At 35.4% G+C, this 27054-nt stretch overlaps 1 protein-coding gene across 1 annotated transcript in view; it reads right to left on the reverse strand.

The window, feature by feature from the left end:
• The window catches only part of LOC145678620 (venom protease-like), a 75230-nt gene that overhangs the window by 27237 nt on the left and 20939 nt on the right, over positions 1-27054 (reverse strand). Inside the window, exon 3 of the mRNA XM_081748973.1 lies at positions 11678-11864. Coding sequence (XP_081605099.1) covers positions 11678-11864 — 187 coding nt within the window. The remainder of the gene's footprint in view (positions 1-11677; positions 11865-27054) is intronic.

Raw genomic sequence — 27054 nt, forward strand, 5'->3', positions numbered from 1 at the left:
GGGACCGAAATTTTGTTCGTCCTAACCGAGTGTTCGGCTTAAGCGAGTTCGTGTTAACGAGGTTATACTGTATATATATATATATATATATATATATATATTAACTCATACTATATGCCATGTCTATATGTACTATACTATACATAAAAACATATACGTATACTATACACAAATATACAATAGGCCTACTCTTAATATACATAGGCTATACCGTATATTGCTTGGGTGATTGGAGTTTTAGTAGCAATCTTGAATTTTCCAAAGCTGCAATGGATAATTTACGGTAAGTGTACACAAAGGAAATATCATGTCCAACAAGTGGCAATTTTCATTATATAATGGCTCCTTCGATCATTCCCAAATATGAACTTGCAACATAACACGAAAAAATAAGTGTAACAACTGTTACAACGAAGTAAACTAGCCGCTGCAGATATTAAAATACAAGCCACCTGTGACATTCATAAATAACTTCCAAATAGAGTGCGTTGTCAAAATGTTTACTGATAAGTTTTCTGCCTCTCAGAAAAAAAAAACAATATTAGTTAATTATAAGAATGGAAGTGAAGGCGATTGCTGGCAGCAAATATGTTACTGTAAACATTGTTGGTGTGGTTATACGTACCGCAGATGCGGGCTACTTGGACCCAATTTTACAACAAATTCGTTCTTTCGGCCTATTTTCATCCACGAAAACTTGAAAGTTATTGTCATAACCCATATTAAGTGGAACTACAGGCTTTATTGCACATATCGAGGACAGTTTTAGTTACATATATTGAAAACAAAGCACAGGCGATTATTGTAAAAAATGGGTCCAAGTAAGACTCGCCTTCGGGCTACTTGAACCCACCCCCATATTTTCCTACAGAAAACCATTGAAATCTGCTCTGAGACTAAGTAAGACGTAGGTGTTCAAAGAACAACACTTTTTATTTACTGCAAACCACAAAGAGAACATGTTAAGAGGTACTATCAAATATAATGATTGTAATAGCTGATTACGTTTTCTTCTGCAGCTGCACGAGCCCTATCTATATTTGCAGCGAATCTAGTCGTTGACTGGAGGTGCATTTTCTGAAATAACTTCACTCAATCTCGACTGGGAAGATTGTCTTAGAAAGCAATGACAGTTCTCCCATGCATGGCAAAATAGGACTTCACAATAAATCTGAAATCAAGTTAACGAGGAATCCGAAATCACAAACTTTATCAAGATGACTAGCGAAGGCTAATTCTTCTTCTTCAGTGAACACTTTCAGATGGCCCGGATTCTGTCTTGACCTATTCTTTAATCTTCTTTCTATGGTGGAACGACTTATCTTGAAGTGAGCTTCTGTTTCTTTTCGCGACATTTTCCCCGAGTGAATTGCTGGGAACCATCTTCAAGCTGTTATGAAAAATCAGCATATTTTCGACCTGCAGGCAATCTTTTATATTGATTTACCATTTTGTACCGGTATCCTTAAGGAAACAATGAAAAGTCCTTACTTGTGTGACACGTGACAACAGACCTTTATTTTTCATTGATAAAGATAACAAAGGATGGGGTGGGATAAAGATAACAAAAGATGTGGGACAAAATATCCATGTTTTCCAGGTCATATGTACACACTTTATATACTGTATAATGCAATTACGCACATATCTTATTGTATATGAGAAAGTTTACCATGTCAGTTTCATTAACCTACATTTAACTACTTCTGTGTTTACTTAGCATTGGTTCCACTTCCTTGCAAATAGTGTCCACACATAAAAGTTTGGCGCTCAATAAATACACTCTTTTCGTCAACGACCTTTCTCACCAATGCTGCTCAATCGTAGTCTACCACAGAACTAGTTTCAATGTGTGTACGCCTGCATTATGATCCCATCTAACGGATCTAACTCTGAACTCACTCATTATTGCATTGCATATGTGACTTTAAACGAGTTTTTGGTATGGGTCCAAGTAGCCCCTTAAGGGTCCAAGTAGCCCGCAATTACGGTATTGTTTTCTTGTACTAGGTACAGATGGTGATCAGAAAAATGGAAACACCTGTAGTTGCCAAAACGTCAGATTTATGGGTTGTCAGTGGTGTCGTGGAACCCGCAGCGCCGGACCGCTGCTGGTGGTGTGTTAGGTCGGTCTCCATACTACGTCAGGCGCAGTGGAACAGCAGTGTCCAAAGGCTGCAGCAGACGGAGGTAGTGTAAAATGGGAGACCTCTCAGATTTTCAAAGAGGGCAAATTGTTGGTGCGCGGTTATGTGGAGTGAGTGTGACGGCAGTGGCTACTGTGTTAGGTGTGTCGCGTGGGACAGTGTCGAAGGTGATGACGGCCTACACAATACACGGGAAAACCACATCGGGGAAGCGGAACAGTGGGCGGAAGAAAATCATGAGTGACAGGTCACGCCGGGTATTAAAGCGCATTGTCACGTAGAACCGTCGTGCCACTGCGGAGCAAGTGACGGAGAAACTCAATCAGCACCTCCCCCAGCCTGTTTCGACAATCACAGTCCGCCGTGAATTACATGACATGAACTAACGGGGTCGTGTTGCACGGGCCAAACCGCTCATCAGGGACCATAACGCTTTCACACGCCGCAAATGGTGCCGCGACCGTTGAGGACTGGAAACGTGTGATATGGTCGGACGAGTCATCCTTCACCCTATTCCCAACCACGGGCCGTGTTTATGTGTGGAGAACGCCCAAAGAAGCTTATGATCTGCAGTGTCTCCGCCCAACTGTGAAACATGGCGGCGGCTCGGTGATGCTGTGGGCCGCCATATCATGGTTTTCATTGGGTCCTGTGGTCACACTTAGCGGACGAATCACTGCCAACGATTATGTCGCAATTTTAGGAGACCACTTGCATCCTATGGTCCGGATGTTGTTCCCGGACAATGACACCATCTTCCAGGGTGATAATGCACCCGTTCACACAGCTGGCGTTGTTGCAGCGTGGTTTGAGGAACATCGGGATGAAGTTCAACACCTCCCTTGGCCCGCCCAATCCCTAGATCTCAACATAATTGAACATCTGTGGTCCGTCTTGGAAACACGACTCCAGCGACGATTTCAACCTCCATCCTCTCTCACAGAACTGGCCGATGCCCTGCACGAGGAATGGTGTAAAATTCCACTTGCTACCATTCACGACCTCTATGCCTCCATCCCACGTCGCATCAAGGCTGTTGTGAAGGCGAAAGGTGGCCCGACACCATATTAATCTGGTAAGTTGCAATTTTGTTCAGGTGTTTCCATTTTTCTGATCACCATCTGTATATCAGTTTCTAATTCCAAGCGTTCAGTAAAGAAAATAATGATTCCAAATTTTCCATAATATAGGTAAGTTTTAAACTAATATTGAGGAAGGAAGGTGAAATTTGGGGTATAATCAGCGAGTTCGATATTTCGAATAATTGTAATTTTTAATAATTTTGTTCTGGAAAAAGAAAGATGCTGCTTATTTTTTTTTTCTTATTGAATTATTCTATCTTTAGTTCTCTTTGCTAAAGCAGCCCATTTGGGGTGTCCCTGGGCACACCCGACACACCCTGTGGCTACGCCTATAGCACAAATAGCAATGCAGCATTGTTTTGCACTATGCAAGCTCAACATACAGCGACTGATGAAATAACCAGCTCCGACGAATTCACGCAGCTGGACAGTTGAAACTTATGCATTATTTCTTCCATAGATGGCACTATAAGCAATAAACGGTTTATTACCAGTAGCGCGAAATTTCAGTGTCAAGCAAGAAATTTCTGGAAATGCCCTCGTAATTATAATTATTTTATTGATTTCTTGTCCAAATTTGTTTAAACTTAATGTACTTTGTGAAAATAAGTTTATGTGATGTTTAATGTTGATATTTGTAAACAAACAAAAAACTCCAGTAATATTAAAATAATGTATCATGTAAATTTATTATGACAAAGCAAGGGACTTGAAGAGAAATAAGTAAAATTATATGATTAAATTCCGGAACATTTCAAAGGAAAAAGAATATTTCTCTGTATAATTCATTGGGCTGAAAAATTGAAGTTGACGCACGTACTCACCATCCTAAATTTTTCTTTTGTTGTAACTTGCTTCTCCAGTATTCTGATTATAACATTATAATATGTCAGTGTAAAACTGCGGAAATTTACCTTATCGAAAACCTTATTTATGTATTAACAATATTCATGCATAATATGTATTAACAATTGAGAAAAAGACTCATAAAATGTTTCATGTGGAGTGTTGTAGGTTGTACTGCATGGGGCGGAAACGTGGACATTACGAAAAGGTGACGAAAATCGACTGGAAGCCTTCGAAATGTGGGTGTGGAGAAGAATGGAAAGAATTAGTTGGGTCGAGCGGAAAACGAATGAGAGAGTGTTGGAAATGGTGGGTGAGAAAAGAACACTTTTAGATATTATTAGGAAGAGGAAGAGAAACTGTTTGGGACATTGCCTAAGAAGAGATTGTATCATGAGGGACGTCTTAGAGGTATGGTGGCGGGAAAGAGAGGGAGGGGGCGAAGGAGACTACAATTAATGGATGATATAGAAACGGAAAGATCATACGCGAAGACGAAGAGGCTAGCGGATGACCGTGGAGCATGGAAGCTTCTCAGCTGCGGCAAGTGACCTGTCAATAAAGGCAGAATACCTATGATGATGATGAATATTCATGCTGTACCTTTCGTACATTTAAAAATTTAATTTTTTGTTTAAATAACCTGTGTTTTTATTTCCTGAATACAAAAAAAAAAAAAACATTTCTTCTTAAAATATTTTAGTGGCATTTTAAGTAGCGTTTATTAAAGTGTATTCGAAATCCAAAAGTTTTGAAAACATTAGAGAATGAGGTCGGGCCAGTTAGCGTTTGTTCGACATAGGAGAGGTGAGGAATCAACTTGGGACAATGTTCTGTAAACTGCTATTGCTGTTTCCTTATAAGCTCACTCGTGTTAGAAGTACGTACGTGTACAGACAGAACTTCAGTTGGAGAGGGAACCCTTGGTATAGCCGACAAGAAGACAAGAGGATAACAACACAGAATCTTATAGAGAGATGGTTATCAACAATCTTGATTCTATTGGATTCGCACACGAAGATAATCCAAGGATAGTTTATTGCTTCCGTGGCAATAAACTTTCCAGCTCCCGTGTGTCTAAATGGTTAGCATACGCGCCTTTGGCGTGGGAGACCCAGGAGGTCATGTGGTTCGGATCCCATATTAAGCTGTAGGTTCACGTCTCATATAGCCTAGCTGCTGAAATGGACGCAAAACTCAACATCAAGCTTAAACCCTAACAATAAACTTGCGTATTTTGTAAGCCATATGAATTCTTTAGCATTGAATTCATGTATACAGCTCAGGTTTCGAGATTACGTTGCTACCTAAGTTAATATACTCTTGCGTAGGAGCTTGGATTTCGTCACATGTAGTTTGACCATAAATCAAACTGATTTCTCTTTTGTCTCGAAAATCATGTTTGACGAGTGACGTTATTTGAGGGAATACCGTGTGAATCTTTGTTGTGCTCTCTGGTGTAGTGACGGGGGGCTACCTTTCAGGTATCATTAGACTAATAGTCCACGCATGCTTCTTACTGCTCTTTTGAAAAAATGCTAGTTATAAGAAAAGTTAGTTTGTAATTCCAGTATAACATTCAGGCGCAACGAATATATATATATATATATATATATATATATTCGTCTAACATTACTCATGTTCCTTTATTACTGTATATATGATTACTTAGAGTTTTATATTTCAATAGCGGTGTAGAATTTGTGCTTATTATGCACGATTAGCCTCGGATACAGGTCCAAATACTTATTTCCATTTCATAAGCATTGCTTGCTGTTGTTTACATTAAAGAAGGTAGGGATATCTATTTGATTTGCTCATGATTGATTTCTTACGAATATTATTGATGATTAAGACCAGTTTTGTGAGGGGAGAGCCATGTGAATACATTTGGCGTCAGATCCAAGTCCGAGAAACTGTCTAAAAGTTACGTTCTCTCTCACATAACTTTGCTTCTGAAAAGAGGCATTAAAATTCAAAAATCAATTGATCTGCTTAAAATGAGTAGATTCTAAACTTCGTCTATCTAACTGAATACTTGTCGACTAGAATGTTCTAACTCTTAAAATCTAAGTAAACTGATATCACATATGTCATGAAAGACTGCTGGGTAAGTAAATGTCAATACGTAAAATACTCTCAAGTTACATTGACACATACACACACACACACACTCTCTCTCTCTCACACACACACACACACATATATATATATATATATATATATATATATATATATATATATATATATATATATATATATATATATGGGGGGACCTTAAAAAAACCGGATTGAAAGAGCGCTGCCGTTCTTAGGCGTAGTAGAGAATTCTCCTGCTAGGTGGGTCTAGTAGAGGCCTTCCCAGCCCAGATCAGTTGGCCAAGCGGCGTCTGCGTAGGAGGTTAACGTTTGATCGTATTATTATTTTTCTCAACTGTTCTCGTTTGCCGCCTGCGAAATCGTTATGGCAGATTCAAAGGAACAAGGGTGTTTGCTTCCTACTTGGAAAATCGGAAACGAAGGCTTACCAAATGCTTCAACAGGCTTTCAAGAAGGATATTATGAACCGCACACAGTTTTTTGAGTGGTTTGGGCGCTTTAAGTGTGGTGAGATGAGTGTTGAAGATCATGCTCGTTCTGGGTGCTCTTCATCATTTCGAAACGACGAAAACATCGAACAAATCTGCCCCAAAATCCTCGAGGATCGTCGTTTCATGATCAATGATATTTCAAAACAGGCAGGAGTGAGTTGGGGCTCGTGCCAGCGTGAGGTTTTGCAAATGAGATATGTTGCCGTTAAGTTTGGTTCTCCCCTACTCACACAGGATCAAATCATTCATCTGAATTTGAGCCAGGGCTTGAAAAATCAGATTGAAAGTGATCCAAACTTTTTGACTAACATGGTGACATTTTCCGAGAGTTAAACAAAGTCTAAAAGGAAAAGGTTTTGATGGTGTAGAGGCTGTAAAAAGAACTTCGCAGAGCGCATTGGACGGTATAAAAGTTCCAGAGTTCCAAAGGTGCTTCAACAGTGGGAAAGAAGATGGCAGAAATGAATCGCATTTAATGGAGAGTACTTTGAAGGAGACTGAAAGAATTTTGTAAAAAAAATGTAATAAATTATTTTTTTAGAACGGAAGTCCGGTTTCTTTTGGGTCCTCTCTCGTATATATAGGGCCGGATTTAGGGGGTGCACCGGTGCAGGTGCACCTCCCTTCGTCGTAAATATACACTACCTAAAATGAGAAGCTAGCAGTGAAAATAGGAACTCTTTTCGAAACTTTCTGCCGTCATGTTGCCGTTTGAAGCTTGAAAGAAACCAGAGCTTTGCAAAACTAATAATTTAAATCGATTTTTAAAAAGTTGAGGGAAAAGGAAAAATGAAATGAAATCTTTGAGTTTTACGTCCCACGATTATGCCGGTTTGGCTAAAGGAGACGGTGATGATGAGTGATGAATGAAATGGTGGAATGAAGAAAGTGGGAGGAAACAGGAAAACCCCGAGGAAACCCACGCACACGGTGTTTGTCCACCACAAAGTTCATTTGGCAGGAGCTGGGATCGAACCCGGGACCCCAATCACCAGAGGTGAACGCTCTACCACTGAACAAATCACACTGAGTTTCAGTGTGATTGGCTATTTTGTAAATTATTGGTGCACCCCCCTCAAACGATTCTGGATCCGGCCATATATATATATATATATATATATATATATATATATAAAGGTAACTAAGGAAGTTCTGTCGCTTTTTGTGGAAGTCTGTGTTCAATTGGTCTTCGCACCGTGAGTTGAATGCGAATGGAGATAAGGCGAAGGTCAGTAGTTGGTGTGAGTATATCCAACATACTACCTGGTTGTGGCAGTTCAGTTACATCTTGAACTTGCGTAAGGACAGAGTGAACATGGGACCTCCACAGAGCGTTATAAGTTCGTGTATGCTGTACGTATTTAAACTGGGGTGAAACGCCGCTGTTGCGGGGCGAAAGATATGCCAGGCGTTTGATGAAGGTGTCGTGACTACGTGGACAGTGCAACAGTGGTTTAACAAGTTTTAGGCAGCAACTGAAGCGAACAGTGGCCAGACATGTAAGGAACTGGGACTACAATTCAGTGTGAATGAAGAAACCTTTCGGTAGCACTTCCATCAACTTGGGAAGCACTACGAGTTGGGTCAATGGGTCACACATGATTTCACTCCGGGCCAGAAGCAGCGCGAGCAGACACCTGTTTTTCTTTACTATCTCGTCTGAGGAATGAGCCAATTCTGGGCAGGGTGTTAACGTATGGTGAGAACTGGGTCCTTTACGAATCTCCACGGCACCGTCATCATTGTTAGCATACCATGAACCGGTTCCAAAACAGCCAAAACCAGCACTGCACCAGAAGAAGGCCCTTCTATGTGTTTGGTAGACTGCTCGCGGCGTCGTGCATTGGGAACTGCTACCAGCTGGTCCGAGCATCAATACAACTCTGTACTATCAGCAGTTAAGCCGTATTCAAGAAAAACTCAAAACTCTGGAGCCAGCACTTCTGAATCGCAAAGGGGTCTTACTATTACAGAAGTACTAAGCCCCACGTGGCTAGAATGACCCGGGACACCATTGTAGGCCTTGGAAGGGAACACTATTGCATCCACCATACTGCCCGGACATTGCACCGTCCGATTATCACCTGTTCCATTCCTTGGACACTCACTTTAGAGGACGCCAGTTCAAATCTCTAGTAGAAGTGCAAAATGCACTTGATACCTTCTTTGCTTCACGGCTCAACAAGTTCTACCGTAATGGAATCCATAGCCTTCCAGAACGTTGGCAGAAGGTTGTCGATGCTGATGGGGACTATTTTTTATCTTGCAGATACGTCTTAGGTGACATATGGATGCTCGAAGGTGGTGGGTGAAAAAGCGAAAGAACTTTCTTAGTTACCTCAATATATAGTAATGCTTTCGTTGTTGCAGCACAACAACTAATCTCTTCGGCTAAATAACACATTTATAATGAAAAATAATGTTTCACGTCAACAGAAACTCTAACCTTAAAACTATACCTCATATTGCTATATTTGTACAGTCACGAAAGAAAGTATTTTTCAGTTGACAAAATTTCTTTCCCTAATAACTCAACAATAAATTAACATATTAGAGTAACCGATTTTGGCAAGTTATCAAATTGTCACCATTCTAAGAATAACAACAAAAAGATCCAAATTAATTCACTGTTCCTGAGTTATTGGCAAAAGAAAATTTGTCAACTGTCAAATACTTTCTTTTCCGCGTGTACAAACAAACTAGGACCTGTTACCCAATAAGAATGGTTAATAATGTTCAACGTTTACTGCTGTCCTAACAAATATTCGGTCTATTGAGATATCGCCGGCACGCATCACTAACTAACGATTTTCTAAAAACAAAAAAACAAAAAATCCAATCTTTCAACTAATTGGAAGCTACAAGCCCAATACTTTACATATGTATTAAATTTTAACATCTAATTTTCTTAAGAATTCAATTCTACAATGAATTGCCGGCTTCAAATCCCACAATTTGAATATAGATTAAATTTTAATATCCCTGATTCTTTAAAGAATCCAGTTTTTCAACGAACTGAAAGCTGCAAATCCCCATTTCGAATACGCACTTAATTTTAACATCTTCCGAATTTCTAAAGGATCCAGTAATTCAACAAGTTGAAAGCTAATGAAATCCAACATTTTGAATATACACTCAATTTTAACATCCATAGATTCTCTAAAGAATTATTTCCTTCAGCAAGTTGAAAGTTAGGTCTTTCCTACACTACACTACTTCAAAATCTCTCAAATCTCCAAAGAATCCAGTCCTTCAACAAGTTGAAAGCTAAAAAAATCCCACAGTTTGAATATGCACTCAATTTTAACATCCATCGATTCCCTAAAGAATTTAGTTCTTTAACTAAATCTCACAAATCCAAAGCTGCAAATCTACAAATCCAAAACTTCAAAGCTACAAATCCCACAATTCCAACAAGCAGTCGATTTTAATATACCCCTATTCTCTAAAGAATGGTGTCCTTCAATAAAGTGAAAGCTGAAAATTCAACAGTTTGAATATTGTAAGGTTCTGCATGTCTTCACATCATGCGATAACCGTGTGTGTACTACACGTGTTGACAGTAAACAAATACAACGCAGACGAAATCACACAAAACTTATCCCCTTTCACGACGCCCGGTCAAAGAGAGGAACTTCACCTACAAAAGCCCTACGACGCCTGGTCATTGGGATCCTTCCACTTTCTTACCTACAATTATTAGAGGAACTACTTGTTGTGATATATTTCTGTATTTAAAAAGATCTTTTACAATAAAAGGTGATGGGAAAGTCCAAATTGCCGTGTACGATAATTGCTGTACCTTACATAAACTGAAAGAATTTTACAATATGCATTCAATTTTAACATTCACCGACTGTTCTTTAACGAGGGGAAATGTAGAAATTTCACAGTTGGTATATACACTCACTTTTAACGTCTCCAATTCTCTAAAGAATCCAATCCTTCAACGACTTAAAACCTATAAATCCCATAGTTCGTAATACACTAAATATTAGCATCACTCAATTCTCTAAAGAATCATACTTCTAAGAGCTGAAAGCTAAAAAAAAATCTCACAGTTTGAATATTCACTCAATTTTAACATCCACTGATTGTAAGAAGAATCTAGTTCTTCAATAAGTTGAAAGCTACAAGTCTCATACTTTGAATATGCCCTAAAATTTAACATCCTCAATTACATAAAGAATCCATGGCTTCAAGTAATGCAAAACAGCAAATACAAGACTTCGAATATGCACTGAATTTTAACATCCCGATTCTGTAAAGAATTCAATCCTTCAGAAAATTCTGAGCTTTTAACTCCATATTCGAATATGCAGTTAATTTTAACATGTCTTGATTCTCTAGGGAGGTTCTCAACTTACGGGTGGCGACCCCTAGGGGGTCTCTAGAGAAATACATGATAGACGCAAATTAAATGAAATGTATTTAGTGTAACGTCCCACGATTATGCCAGATATGGTAAGGGAGACGGACAATTAAAGCAGTAAATTATGATAAAAATCGGTGGAATGAGGATGTAGGAGGAAACGGGAGCACCCTGAGAACACCCACGGACACAACTATGTCCACCACAAACTTACTTGGCCGGGAATCAAAATATGGATCTCACTCACCAGAAGTGAACACTGAGCTATCTTCCCTCACTACATGATTGTCGCGAAGTGAGGTAAAAAAAAAAAAAGTTTTGCTAGCAGAGAATATATTTTAAGGATTATTCTAAATTTATTATTTTGGTAGGAATATTTTCATGTTCATACTAGTTTGGAGCAATATCCAAAAGTTTATTACAAACTGAAAATTCTTTACTTATAGGGTCGTTGGCAAAAGGATGTGATAAAAGAAGATCATGATATAAAATTAATTCATAAATTCTGATTTAAAGAATCCAACCCTTCAACTAATTCACAGTGCTTAGTCAATTGTATATAACATTACCTTAACTAATATTCACATATACAGAACTATTTAATATCTTTGCCATGTTATTGTACCTGTATATACTCACTTAATAAGAACTTTAGAAGTAGTGAGAACATGTCTACTGCTAAGCAAAGATCCAACACCAGTGTAAGAGTCATCTTTGAAGATCAAGGCGAGCCAAGGTAAATATGCTTTTCGTAGATCTTTCAGCGTGACATCAAATATTTTTCCATGGCCACCTACTGCTCCTTTGGTTCGTCCCATTCCACATTCTGGAAACAATAGGACCATATTTTAACTATCTCTCAGCAAAAATATTAGTGTCGTTCAAATAATTTAACAACCGGTTCTATGATTAGTATAGTAAGTTTACTTAGTACTAATGTATGTCTATGTTATAATTATTTATCCCTATAATATTATTAACAGAAATTAGAATTATTCATTTCCTATGCTTACATTGACACTTCGCATATTGATTCTCAAAAGTAGCACTAGAGAACAGAGACACCCACTGGCAAAAGACTTATTCTAAGGGAACAGAAGGCTAACACATATTTACAGTTATGAATATACGCACACTTTGATACACATGCACACATAATACATCATTTAAATCATTTTCAAAGCACATATTCTTATTAACTACAGCTAATGAACTGGAGTACTATAACATTTAATATAAATACAGGGTGTTACAAAGTGTGTTACAAGATTTTGGAAACAGATTCCCCACATCAAAATAAGAAAAATGTTCATGTGGGCCTGTGCTCAAAAGTGGATTGTTTCGGAGTTACAGGGTGCCGAAAACGTGAAACAAGTGAACTTTAAAAGTTCATAGCTCCACTACTATGGGGCCTATCGTAATCGGGTCAAGATATCACCGACGAGCTGGTATGTGAACTATCTAAATATTCATTTTGCGAATACTCCAGTACTTGCATACCAATTTTTAGAAAGGTAGATGGAGAATGATCAAGTACTCTCCAATAGCCTCTCTAAAAATGATTGTGCAGAGGTTCTTAAAGATGGATATTTGGAGAGTTCACACAGTAGTTCCTGAGTGATGTTTTCACCCAACTACGATCGGTCCTATAGTAGTGAAACTATGCAGCTTTAAAGTTAGTTTTTTTTTTTTTTTTATGTTTTAGGCACCCTATAACTTCTAACCAAAGGTGAATATGAACTTTTTTCTTATTTTGATGTGAAAAATTTATTCCCAAAATATTATGACAAATTTCTGTAACACCCTGTATATTAAGTACTATAGTACATGAGACCCGGGTTGGATTCCCGGCGGGAGCTCATGTGGTTCGGATTCCACGTTAATCAGTAGGAACGCCTCGCTGCTGAACGGGACGTAAAACTCAAAATCAACTGAACTATAGTACATGAGACAAATAAATAGGTTTTGACATTGGTTTCTAACAGCTGAATACCTTTTAAAAATCCAAGTGGAGGCAACTACCCATCCTTGTCCCCTGCTGCAGGTGGCCATCCTAGAGTGTTATTTTTGATTCGTAAGTACTGAATCTAGGATTGAGAGATATTTATAACAACCAGTTTTGAGAACTTGGGAAACTTTAACAGTCAGTTCGGGGAAACCAGCTCGAAGACACAACTGACTGTAAGTCTTGGAAGAGACACATACGAAATATAACAAATAATACTAAAAGTTATATTTGAGGCTGTTTGGGCTTGATATAATATTTTGAATACATGCACTTTATTATTACAAAATCCGTCTACAATGACTTAATGTCCAATATACTGAAATAACAGGAATTTATATGAAGACACGAGATTCCATTTGTAAGTAATTCCAACAGTTTGTATAGAATTAATCATTCCTCTCTAATGTCTACTCCATTTGATCACGCATCTCCTTATTATGGAATTTTACATTAATACTCAACTATATCAGCAATCAAGTTACAATGGTTGAGTTATAATAATTTATAAGAAGCACACAAAACATTATCTTTAATAGTTTTAATGATAACACAGTATTGAATTCCCGGCGGTTACTTGGATAGAGCTGCCCATGAGATGAGAATTGACGTTGTCTCGTCGCGAAAACTATCGTAAAATTGATGTCTCGTCTCGGAAAGAGAACTAATTTTTATTGGAAGAGCTATGTTTAGTCTCGTGTCTCGTCCGAAAAATTCTGTCTCATCTTGGCTCGTAGGTAACCTAACGTTGGGAACATTATATGGACTAGTGTGTTTCTTTTTCCCTCGGAATCAGGTAGTCCATTTTTCAGCAATATTAGGATAAAATGCAACAAATTAATTTGTGTTCTAAGTCTGTATTCTTAAAAGATACGTATTTATAATGTGGTTTTGCCTAGGATCATGATGGAATTTGGACCACGCAAAAACATAAATGAAATTAACATTTCTGAGATATTCTACGTTCCGCAATACATTTGTACTATGTGTCAAACATATTATATGCATATTTTCCGCGGGATAGTATCTTGTCCCTTGCTGCTACGAAAATAAAATACTACATATTACCCTGCTTCACTTCGCCAGTAGCTACCTATTTGCTGATCAGTTAAAACAGTATTCCTGGACACCGCAGCGAAAAATATACTTGTTTTTTCATCTATTGTACGAAAAACACAAGGAGACAATGCCATAAAAACGAAACAAAGAAAAAATACAATATGATGTAAAGTGCTTTGACTCTTTCGACATATCACTCAATGTATCGCTTTTCTTGTAAGCAGGTCTTGATGGCGTATAGGTAAGAACATGGACTCAAGTTCAAAGGTTTTCTGATCGACTTCCCCTGAAAACATGTGTTTCATTATCTTTACAACAATAGAAGTCTTTTAATTATCCAGTCACGAGAAAAAGAAATTGTGTAGAAACACATTTCACGTTGGTGTTCACATTATCGCAAAGAAATATTGTCATTTCTTCCAATTCAAACAGTGGACAACAAGTTAGTGATTAACTGTTTATTTTTTTTTTTATAAACAATTTCAGGCGTGTTGTCGTCGGCAGAGCTCTACACTGTAGATCTTAAAGTCGCAAGTTTCTGACGAAAAAGTCTATTTATTTTCTTCTTCTTCTTCTTCTTCTTCTTTTTATTATTATTATTATTATTATTATTATTATTATTATTATTATTATTATTATTATTATTATTATTATTATTATTATTATTATTATTATTATTATTATTACAACGACAAAAGAAGGAAACAAAAAGCCACGTAGTCAAATCTATTGTTAGCAACAGAAGAGATATTATATTCTTTATGTCAGATGTCTCTTAGGTTTACATATAAACATAATAATATTATTATTTTACGACAGGAAGAAATGGAGTATAAATATTTCTTAGCTGTAGCACTAATGAATTTTGTTTCGCCCTTCATCTAGATTTAGGTTGAATTGATTTTGAGTTTAACGACCCTTTCAGCAGCGAGGCTATATGAGACGGAACATACTGATTAAAGTGGAATCTGAATCACATGAGCTCCCGCAGGAAATCCAACCCGGATCTTGATCGAGATAGGAAGGTGAGGTGACACCTTGAATAGAATCGTGTTTGTGACTAGAGTTGTAAGCTTGATCACTATTTGTAATTTGTGACATTCCATTAATTCTTTATGAATTGTGCATGTAGTGTTAAAATTAATAATAACTTATTGGCGAAATTACGAGTAAAATTAGAAGACCGAGTTAATTGTGTTAATTGGAGACGGATCAAACTAACCAAGCCAAAGTAATAGCGTATGTCTGTTGAACAAACAAAATAACTTTCTCTGGTTTAGCCATCGTCCCTCGTAGAGTATTCGATAGCAAGGTAATCTGAAAAACTTGTGGTTCATGGATCGATTCCCGCGCACACCGAACCACTTTTATTTTTTGAACACAAGTAGAAAAGATAAAAAAGAAAAACGAATTGAGACACATGAAGTCTAAAGCTAACAAGTAAGACCGAACCAAAGGTATGGGTCATTACGTGACTTGTTTAAAGAAACAATAAAATTGAGGAAATATTTGTTGTCTGTGTCTAGGAATGAAGTGTTAATAAAAGAAGAAACTATGTTGGATGTGTTCTGTTGAAAAACAAGAGAATTGCGCTCACTTTTAATAGAAAGAGGTATAAAATAATAAAATACATTTACCAAAAGTAAAAACTTTGAATTTGTGTAAGAGTGAGATTTTTTCTCTCTCGCGTTTAGAAACATAAACAGAAAATAATGAAATAAACTAAGGCGTCCCTCTTTGAGATATTGAGGCAATAGTGACTTAACTATTAAAATATGATAATAACACATGAACAGAAAATACGTTAAAAATTTCTATATAAAAACAACAAAAGTGTGAAGTTGGCCCCTCAACTTTATTTTGTAAATATCTCTTGAAGTTTTTCGAAACAAACTCTTTTTGTTTCAAAGCAATCAATAACCAACGAATATAAACGATTGTTTTTAGTTTTGAGTTGAAATTTGAAAGGGGGCAAGTTCACAGAAATTTGAAAGGGGGCAGACTGCCATTTAGAGAAGCCATATTCATATATCGACAAGGTTTTCTTTATTAGAAATGTCGAAGTGGTCGCGATTTGTTGTTATATGTAGTGTTTTTATTTTTGTGCTTAAACTGTTTAACTTTAGGAATACCTCTTGACCAGTGATTAAAATTTTCCGGAAAATTTTGAAACGGAAAGTTTTCCGATACATAAAAATATACTCCACTTATTCCTATATCGTTGTTCAGCCGTGATGTGAGGTGGAAAATTTTCTATGTTTTTCCGGAAAATTTTCCGTTCTAAAAAATATCAGTGATCAAGTAACAATTCCTCAGTAATCATACAATTGAGTGAATTCATGTATACAAATGTTAAAAAGGGAAAGATCGTTTAAGGAATCTGAAAATTTTCACGGCTCAGACAATTTTCAGTACTATGTAGAAACAAGAGAAATAATTTTTCATATTTCGAAATATTTTGTCTTCTATGGAAAAATTGAACTTTTTATGAGTCGGAAAATTTTCATCATTTTGAAGCAGAAAGTAAAACAACTTTTTGTGAATCTGAAAGTTTTATTGCTCTGTAGAAACAAGTGAAAGGAATTTTCAAGGATCGGAAAATTTTCATTCGATGTAGAAATAAATGAATAAAACTTTTCATAAGCCGGATAATTTTGGATGTTATGTATGATGATGTTACTTGGAAAATTTTCCCCTATATTTAACTGCACATTTAGCTATAAAATTCAATTCCTGCAGAGGAAGTTAGACAGCAACAAATTATAATTACATAGTCTCTCTCTCTCTCTCTCTCTCTCTCTCTCTGTGTGTGTGTGTGTGTATGTGTGTGTGTGTGTGTGATGTGTGTAAAGTGCAGGGAATATACATCGAGTTCGTAGAGAACAAATATCCCATTCCAATATTTAAAATGTAACAAGAAATCGAAAAGATACCTTTGTGAATTTATCAATTATTTCCAAAAACAGAAAATTCTACTATTTCTTCACATATAGACCTGTCTATGTAATGAAATAACTACATGAAAGTTGTTCATGAAGGTCATTTTTGTAACAGAAAATAAGAAGAAATGCTTTGATTTTATTGTGTTTAACACTCGTAGATCATAATTTCAATATTGGAATTTTGTATAACCAACATCTTAGAGCAGATATTTGTATTATAAAATTATCATTATTATGTATAAAAATGTATTGGAAATAACTACGATTTGCTAAAACATATATATATATGTTCTGTCATATATACATACAAGTATATATATGATTTATATTATCTCTACTTATTTATAAATGTTGCAGTATGTAAATCTAGAAAAGTAGTAAAGCTATGACAAAACTTCGTCTTACGCATATTAAACTGACGAAATATAATTTTGTGAGATCAAAGGTGAATTCTGAGTGAAGAACGCATTGAAGTTTTTGAAACATTTTTGAAGAAATGAATTCCATTTCATGAAACGTTTTAAAACAATATTTATTACCAATAAATTTTACTGCTAAACAACGATGTTGGAATAAGTGGAGTATGTTTTTATGAATCGGAAAATATTAATCACTTTTAATAAATTTAAATTTTAAATAATAGAATGGGATATTTGTATTCTACGAACTCGATGTATGTTCTCTGCACTTTACAGACGGAAACACACACACACACACAGAGTAAGAGAGAGAGAGAGAGGGAGAGCTGAATTGAGTTAATTTTAAATTTAACATTCCGTTCTGCAGCAAAGCTATATGAGACTGGATCAACTGACTAACGTGGAATCCGAACTACATGAGCTCCCACCAGTAATCGAAGCCAGGTCTCCCCTTCCAAAGGCGCGTATGCTAACTGCTTAGCAACGGAGCTCGCAGAGAGAGAGATAGAGAGAAACACTGTAAATTTTTACTTCCCAACTTGAAATATTAGAAAATTTTCCGGGTCCGAAAGCTAATTGGAAAATTGTAATTTGTTGCTGACTAATTTTCCTCTACAGAAATTGAATTTTGTAGCTCAATGTGCAGTTAAATATAGTAGAAAGTTTTCCACCTAACATCACTCTACATAATATTCAAAATTTTCCGGATTATGAAAAGTGTTATTCATTTGTTTCTACATTGTAATTAAAATTTTCCGATCCATGAAAATTCCTTTCACTTTTTTCTACAAAGCAATAAAACCTTCCGATTCACAAAAAGTTGTTTTACTTTTTGCTTCAAAATAATGAAAATTTTCCGACTCGTCAAAAGTTGTTCAATTTTTCCATACAAGACAGAAAATATTTCGATTCATGATAAATTGTTTCTCTTGTTTCTACATAGTACTGAAAATTGAAAATTTTCAGATTCTTTAAACGATCTTTCACTTTTTAACATTTCTATACATGAATTCAATCAATTTTATGATTACTGAGGAATTGTTACTTGATTACTAATATTTTTTTAGAACAGAAAATTTTCCGGAAAAATATAGCGAAAAATTTTCCAAGCTGCTGAATCGTTATGCAGAGCAAAAAGATATTGATTGGGCAAAGTCAAGACGTCAAAGAGGCTTCCGTGAGTAAAATCTTTTCAACAGGTGCAGTAAAATCTTTTCAACCTTATTACCGAGGTGCGAAATCAGCCCCTGCGTCTTTGATCTATTTTGAGGGATAAAGCAGTGGAATATGGGTGCTTCTCACGAAACGATAAGACGACAACTCAATTCTGCTGGAATCAACCATGTACGTCCCGCAAAGAAAACTATTGTAAGAGAAGAGTACAAGGCAAGGCGTCTGGAATGGGCTCAGTTGCATGTGAATACTTCCCAAGCATATTGGGACCTGTCATCTGGTCCGACGAGAAGGTATTCCGTCCCGAAATACACGGAAAAGTAATATTATACTGATTACGTGGAACATGATATCACTTGGAGCACGTAGTTCAAACTTCGTATTCTGACCGAGTCTTAGCTCAATTTTGTGGTTATATGACAGCTGCGGGTCCGGAACAGGAGGAATTCATTTTTATGCACGACAATAGTGATGTTCATGCATCAAGACAGAAGACGGAATGGTTAGATGATCATCCTGAGATGATCTGCATAGACTGGCCCCCTAAGTCTCCTGATCTTCATGGGGTTCTATTGTTCAAGAATAGGAAATACGTCGACAGGACCGGGACTAGGAACTTCTTTAGGCTCACGGGATAGAATTGTGGGATCACTTCCGAGTACAGCCGACAATGTGTTTCAATCTGTAGCCAACATGAGGAAACGCCTGTCTGATGTCCTTGCCCCAAATAGTGATTTACCAAGTTTTAGTATCTCCATACAAACATAACGTGACTTATATACTTCTTTCCCTTTTCGGGACAGTCACAGGATGTCTCAGTGGTAGAGCGCTTACATCTGGTTCCAAGGGTCCTATTATGTGAGTTTGTAGTGGACAACACCGTGTTTTCTCGGGGTTCTCCCGATTCCTCCCTCATTATATATTAAACCAATTCTGTCATAAATTATTTACATGATCTTTCATCGCCTCTGTACCCTACCCAGCACAACTGTGGAGAGCTAAAGTAAAGTTTGCAATTGTAGTAGTATGTGAAAATTTTATTTCGTTTATTTTTCTTCTTTATCTTGATTCTTTTGAAGCTCTAAGGCAAATTAAATTCTTTGTTATGCTTATTACTATAAATTCCACTATAAATTCTGGTAGGATTGAAGTAATATCTTTTGTTGTTCTTTTTATATAGAAAATATTCCTTTACATATTTTTCATTTATGTGTTGTCATGATATTTTAATAGTTAAATAACTATTGCCTCAATATCTCAAAGAGGGACGCCTTAGTTTATTTCATTATTTTCTGTTTATGTTTCTAAACGCGAGAGAACAATTCTCACACACACACAAATTAAAAGTTTTTACTTTTTGGTAAATGTATTTTTTCATACCTTTTTCTATTAAGAGCGAGCGCAATTCTCTTGTTTTCCAACAGGACTTAGCTAATGTAGTTTCTTCTTTTATTAACATTTCATTCCTAGACACAAACAACACATATTTCCTCAATTTTATTGTTTCTTTAAACAAGCCACGTAATGACCCATACCTTTGGTTCGGTCTTACTTGTTAGCTTTAGACTTCATGTGTTTTCCTTTTTTATATTTTCTACTTGTGTTCAAAAAATAAAAGTGGTTCGGCGTGCGCGGGAATCGATCCATGAACCACAAGTTTTTCAGATTACATTGCTATCGAATACTCTACGGGGGACAATGGCCAGAGCAGAGAAACAGAATTATTTGTTCAACAGACATGCGCTATTACTTTAGCTTGGTTAGTTTGATCCGTGTCCAAATTAACACAATTGACTTGGTCTTCTAATTTTACTCGTAATTTTGCCAAGAAGTTATTATTAGCTTTAACACTACATGCACAATTCATAAAGAATTAATGGAATGACACAAATTAGAAATAGTGATCAAACTTACAACTCTAGTCACAAAAACGATTCTATTCAAGGTGTCACCTCACCTTCCTATCTCGAAGAAGATCTGAGTTGGTTTCTCGGTGGGAGCTCATGTGGTTCAGATTCCACGTTAATCACTATGTTCCGTCTCACATAGCCTCGTTGCTGAAATGGTCGTTAAACTCAAAATCAACTCAACCTAAATCTAGATGAAGGGCGAAACAAAATTCATTAGTGCTACAGATAACAAATATTTATACTCTATTTCTTCCTGTCGTAAAATAATAGTTCAATCTGTCAATCCGTAAATGTAATAATATTATTACGTTTATGTGTAAACCTAAGAGACATCTGACATAAAGAATATAATATCTCTTCTGTTGCTATCAATAGGTTTGACTATGTGGCCTTTTCTTTCCTTCTTTTGTCATTGTAGTAATAATAATAATAATAATAGTAATGTAATAATAATAATAAATATACTTTTTTCGTCAGAAAATTGAGACTTGATCTACAGTGTAGAGCTTTGCCGACAACAACACACTGGACATTGTTTATAAAAAGACCGAAAAACGTTATTCACTAACTTATTGGCCGCGGTTTGAATTGCAAGAAATGATAATTTTTCTTCGCGATAATGTGAATACCAAAGTGAAATATTGTGTGTCTACACATTTTCCTTTTCTCGTATGAGTGGATAGTTTAAAAAACTTATATTGTTGTAAAGAGAATAAAACACATGTTCTCAGGGGTATCGATCTCAGGACCCCAGGAACTTGAGTCTATGTTGTTACCTATTACGCCATCAAGATTTGGTCAAGTTCAAGCTTAACAGAGATATTTGTATTTATTTTCTATGATTATTCGTAAAATTTACATATGTAATCTGAATTTTATATTCAGATTATATATATATATATATATATATATATATATATATATATATATATATATAATTAGTGTACTTACTTTTAATACACTAGATTTCAAGTTAATCATCCTAATATTATTTTATTTTATTTTCAAGTTTATTTGCAGAACAGAATACTGCTTTATCTTCGGTATATTTGTTGAAAAGTTCCATATGATTTTTGAAACTTGAGGAACATAGAGGTTAGTGACCTCTACAGCATCAAAGATTGCTATCTTATAGTAACTAGGAAATACTGTAACCAAGATTCTTTTGCTCTATTATAGCTATTGTAACAATATATTGTAAGAATAAAAAAAAAAAGAAATAATAAGGATGGACAAAATAAAATTGTCGACAGAAAGTCGCTGAACAATCTTTTGTTTAACATTACACACCTAGATACGAATTTTCAAATACAATAAGTGAGAAATTATTCTACTGACCACGATATTCACACTTTTAATGGAACCGCTACCTCTCCGGTGGGGATGGTTCAACGGTTCTGGCTGCCTAGTCAGCGAACCTTCACAAATTCAATTTTGATGTTGTTCCTGGGTTACCAGAACGTACTGGAATATGAAATATATTTTTAGGTATAAATTCTAACCTATAAACAATTCTTGGATAGATCCGATATAGTTATATTAGTATATAGAATAGCGATCCTCACCCGTATATTCTTTATAGAATAACTATTTTGGCAGTTTGCTATTCTTTAGTTAATTTTAAACTCAGTATGTTGAGTCTTGCATACCCAGCATGCCTTGGAGTGTGGTGAAGGGTTGCAGAAGACAGCTGTCTACCACTAACAAGTTATTTTGTATTTTAATGACAACTCCATCTAAGTGTACAAATGGAAAATAGGATATTGAAATATTGTTTTTTTTTAATCTTTGTTAGATGTAAATTGTAATTTATTAATCTGTAATATCATTAATTATAAATGTAAACAGCAAAGCATATTCGTCACTGAGAGAGGTTGTTTATATTCAGAAAAGATAACACTAACCGCTAGAGGGATACTCCAGTCAGGCCTCTAGCAAACAACCCCTATTGTGGAGCTAGCTTCTGACAATTAAAAAAAAAAAAGACTTTTGAAGCCCCGCGAAAGAGGCGAGTTTTGGTGAAAGCTAGTGCAACAGAAGCAAATGATATTAGAATGTTAGAATCTCGTTTAGTTGAAGATCCACTGTCCCCAATATCAGATATCACTTTGAAAAATTGAGATTTAAAGTCATATAGCTGATATATACATAGCTTCAACACTGAATAATATAACACATTGTTATTTGGATATCTGTTATAAAAATAAGATATTTATTCTGAAGAACCAAATTTTATTTGGTGTTAAAGTGTGTAATCTTTATTGACATAAATTTATAGCTAAAAAAATATAGGAAAAGTAAACGAATATCAGTTTAGTATAAAAAAGCGAAGATACTATAATGTTTTGATTAGTGAGCTTCAGTTTGACATCAGTAAAATGTTATTTTATTAGACACAAGGGATAAGACTGAGTTAAAGATGCCTATGTGTTTTCAGCAGTTTCCCTAAAAATGGAATTTTAATTCCAAAAGAAGATATCTAAAGACATTGACTCTCAAAGAAGAAGGATAATCGAACTTTTCCAGGAGAGTCATGTGTAGTGAAATGTGATCAGAGTGACGAATGTCGAATATAGTTGTTTAACTATGATGTGACAGTGAAGATAAAAAAGAAATACAATTGTTTTAAATATTTTAGTTGCATAAAAAAATCAAAGTTCCTTGAATACAAAGAAATTTAATTATCGAATATATCATATATACGTATATTGTGTCTGTTGATAATTAGTGAAATTAAAAGTAAATATGTGTGTATTTTCTAGTAAGTGTGTGTGGAGTTTTCATTGAATATACTTAGTCGCAGGGTAAGTACGAAATATTATTATTATTATTATTATTATTATTATTATTATTATTATTATTATTATTATTATTATTATTATTATTATTATTATTATTATTATTATTATTATTTACTTTTCAGACATTCCGTGATTTCTTGTGTTGTCGGATATAGCTGATTCAATTAGATGATAAATTCGCATTTTCTTAATACTAAGATTATATCTGACCACAAGTCAGAACTTCAAGCAACATTACTGTTCCTAACGAGGCAATGGGACGTTAAAATAGAACCCATGTTTGAAGGAATGTAAATTCTAAATTTATTTGTAATTTTGGCTCTACCGACACTAAATTATTTTTATCTTTTAATTTTGGCTAATCTAAATTTGTTAATTATTCACATTTACATATATTTTGTATATGTCTTACATTCCTGTGTGAAAGGATGAGATGGGTATTATGATGCACCTCCCACCTATGTCATGCTCTTCACAACTTGCTTACAATGAAAGCAATACATTGAGTGATTTGTCGAAAAAGTCAAAGCATTTTACATCACATTGTATTTATTTCTTGTTTTGTTTTAATTGCGTTCACGCTTTGTGTTTTTCGTATAATGCATGAAAAAATAAATACATTTTTCGCTACGGTGTCCAGGAATATTGTTTTAACTGATCAGCAAATAGGAAGCTACTGGCGAGATGAAGTGGGATAATGTGTAGTATTTTATTTTGATAGCAGCAAGGAGTAAGATACTATCCCGCGGAAAACATGCAAATAATTGTTTGACGCATAGTACATATATTGGCGTATGTCATAAATTGATATGGATGCCAGCGAGTTAGGTCACCTCTGCATTTAAATGAAGGAAAAATTTTAGATTTCCATTGAAAATAATCGGTATCACTATCTTTTAAAAGAAAAACTGAAATTTTAAAAATAGCATATTTGCCATTAAACGTGTATTTAAGACAAAGTTCAGAGCACTTAAATCTCCTTTCTGAAAGTGGATATAAAATAAATAAAGGTTCAAGTATAGAACATGTTATACTTTGCATTTATTCAAAATTATATTTTACGGTAAGTCTGACCTTGGACAGAGAAAAATCCTGGATAACTTACTACGTTATTGTGTTTATACATAATAAAGAAAAATGCGCAGCATTCGGACTTCCTTCAAATACAAAAGCTTCCGCCAGAGTATCTTCTAATACGATAGTAAACAATGTTTGCACTCTGCTTGATTGGTCAAGTATTTTGTTACCTGATAAGTCAGGGACGTTCAAGTATGGAGCAGACTCTATGAAACCATGGACTTCAATTATCAACCATGCAGGTACCAACTTCGTACTATGAAAAGTATTCACATGACATAATTGGATCTGATGACCCACCTACATATAACTTGATCGGTAAAACCTACTTTGAACTGCTTCATCACTTGCAGTTTTTTTTAAATACTCGAACAACGATAGGGTAGACCAGAAAAATAATGCACCCTATCATCAGGCCAAACAATCAAGAATCATCCTCTGCAAGGATCATTCTGGACAATTCCAATAAATGGTGTAATGACTATCTATAGTAGTGGAGCAAATAGGTGAAATAATTATGTCTTTAGTGATAGAAGCATACAACTTAAGTCAGATATAGTACATACATGAGGATTTAATTTTAGATATAAGTCCATCTCAAATTTCATCTATTGCATTAATTACGAACATTAAAAATGGCTTCTTCTGAATATTTGTATGTGCTTCTATTAAATGTAACTTGGTGACGGTAAACCAAATTGTTAAAATCGTGGCAAGTAATTGTTGTAGTTTTTCTTTAAACACCATTTGTAGTAATAACTCTTTGTCCATGTCAATAGTTGCTAAGGTTCTAGGCAAGAAGTACAATTTAGTCTTATTTTCATCAACCTGGAGAAACTTCTCCCAATTTTTAGAAAATGGACTTCTTGGTTCAACGCGTTTTCGAACTCCTTTTCCCCGTTTGCTGCGTATGTCACTCTGCAAGCTGTTAGTTATGTACACGTCCTAGATGACATTTGACCTTCTTACATGTTGAAGCTGAAATTTGATGTAGGTAGGAATAGCATTATCTTTATTTGTTGGCCAGTCCTAATTCCAGTATGTCGACAATTGTAGATTTTAATGATGATAATATCTGCTGTTGGTTTGGTAATGCTTGTAAGTGTAAGTCCTTCAACTCGTCTCAATAAATCAGACTTTGTTCCGGTTCTTAGACTTCTCAACTTTGACAGTGCTGGAAGATAAGCTTGGTTAAGATGTGAAGATGTATTTTGCTATTTGCTGATTTAGCAAGATGAGCAGATCGTTTTCTGCATCGTATTCACAAACTTTCTTTAGAGCTTATCCAACATAATTTTTACGTATTAACATCACTTCTTGACCTTGTTTGTCCTTCCATCTCCGGGAAATATGCAAATACTCTGTGCTCTAGTTTTGTGGAATGTATGTGCTCGGAAAACTTTCTGTCTAGTTTTTTCATCCACATGCTGTACAGTTTGCATAGATAAACAAGTTTAAATATGGATGTGATTTCATTGCTGCTACGATTATCTTTGATATATAAGTTCAGCAAATATAAAACCATGGTTAATTTATTCTATTTTAGTTTCTTTTCGTTCCCTTCTTTTATTTATTTATTTATTTATTTATTTATTTATTTATTTATTTTCGTTGAAACGACATGGTACATGACATTCAACATGGTACATTGCATCTAATTCAATAAGATCACCAACACTCAATTTCCCAAGCAGAAGCACGAGCACAATGACGAACACGAGCACCTATGCTGAATGTAGATGCAGTACATAATGAACTTTCAGCTTGGGCTGGCTGTTCACAAAAAAGAGAAAAGAAAAGAAAAAAGAAAAAAAACTATTTCCAACAACAAGTAAGGTGGTTGAATTTCCTAGAACTATTTTCATTATCCGCTGGTTCTTTCTTCCTTTTCTGAGCCCTTCAAAGTTTGAGTGTTTTATTGAATTGCAATCTACATCATTCGACAAAGCGAGCTTTATGTCGTACCAATGTTGCCTTGTCACTTGCATCAGCCAAACTTGACGGATTTATTGGTAAACACCCTACATCACTAAACCTCACAAGTAAATTAGAAATTGTCTTGTAACCAGTTCCCTTTTCTTCACGTTTACTGTTTACTGAATAACGAAGAACCTCATTTTTTTCTTGACATAGATAAAACGCTTGTTCCATACTGTTTCTACTTTTTGTCAACATGTATAGTATTGAAAGAAACCATCAGCTTATGCACCAAATCCATAGTTTCATCTTATTTTTCTCCTTATCGCTTACCATACCTAAAAAAATATAATATCATGAAAATATAATGCTGATATGCACACATACTTATAGCAACGGTTCATGCAAAATCACATTAATACACGATTAACATTATCAAATAGCAATAAAAAAGGAGCACATAATTTTTTTCAGAGGCATCCATTTTAAATGACCGTAATTGAAAATCTGAGATGACTTCATTCAAATTTAAATCTTTATATACCTTCATATATGCCTAGATTTGTAAATAAAAAACTGTATTTCTTTTATAAAAATTTCATGAGTAGCCGTTTTCTCTAACTAATAGTTCCTTCGTGGCTAAGAGGTTAGCGTATGTGCCGTTGGCGTGGAAGGCCCGGGTTCGATTCCTGGCGGGAGCTCATATGGTTCGG

This window comes from Thermobia domestica, chromosome 2 (assembly GCF_964235325.1).
Source record: "Thermobia domestica chromosome 2, izTheDome1.hap1.1, whole genome shotgun sequence".
Lineage (NCBI taxonomy): Eukaryota > Metazoa > Arthropoda > Insecta > Zygentoma > Lepismatidae > Thermobia > Thermobia domestica.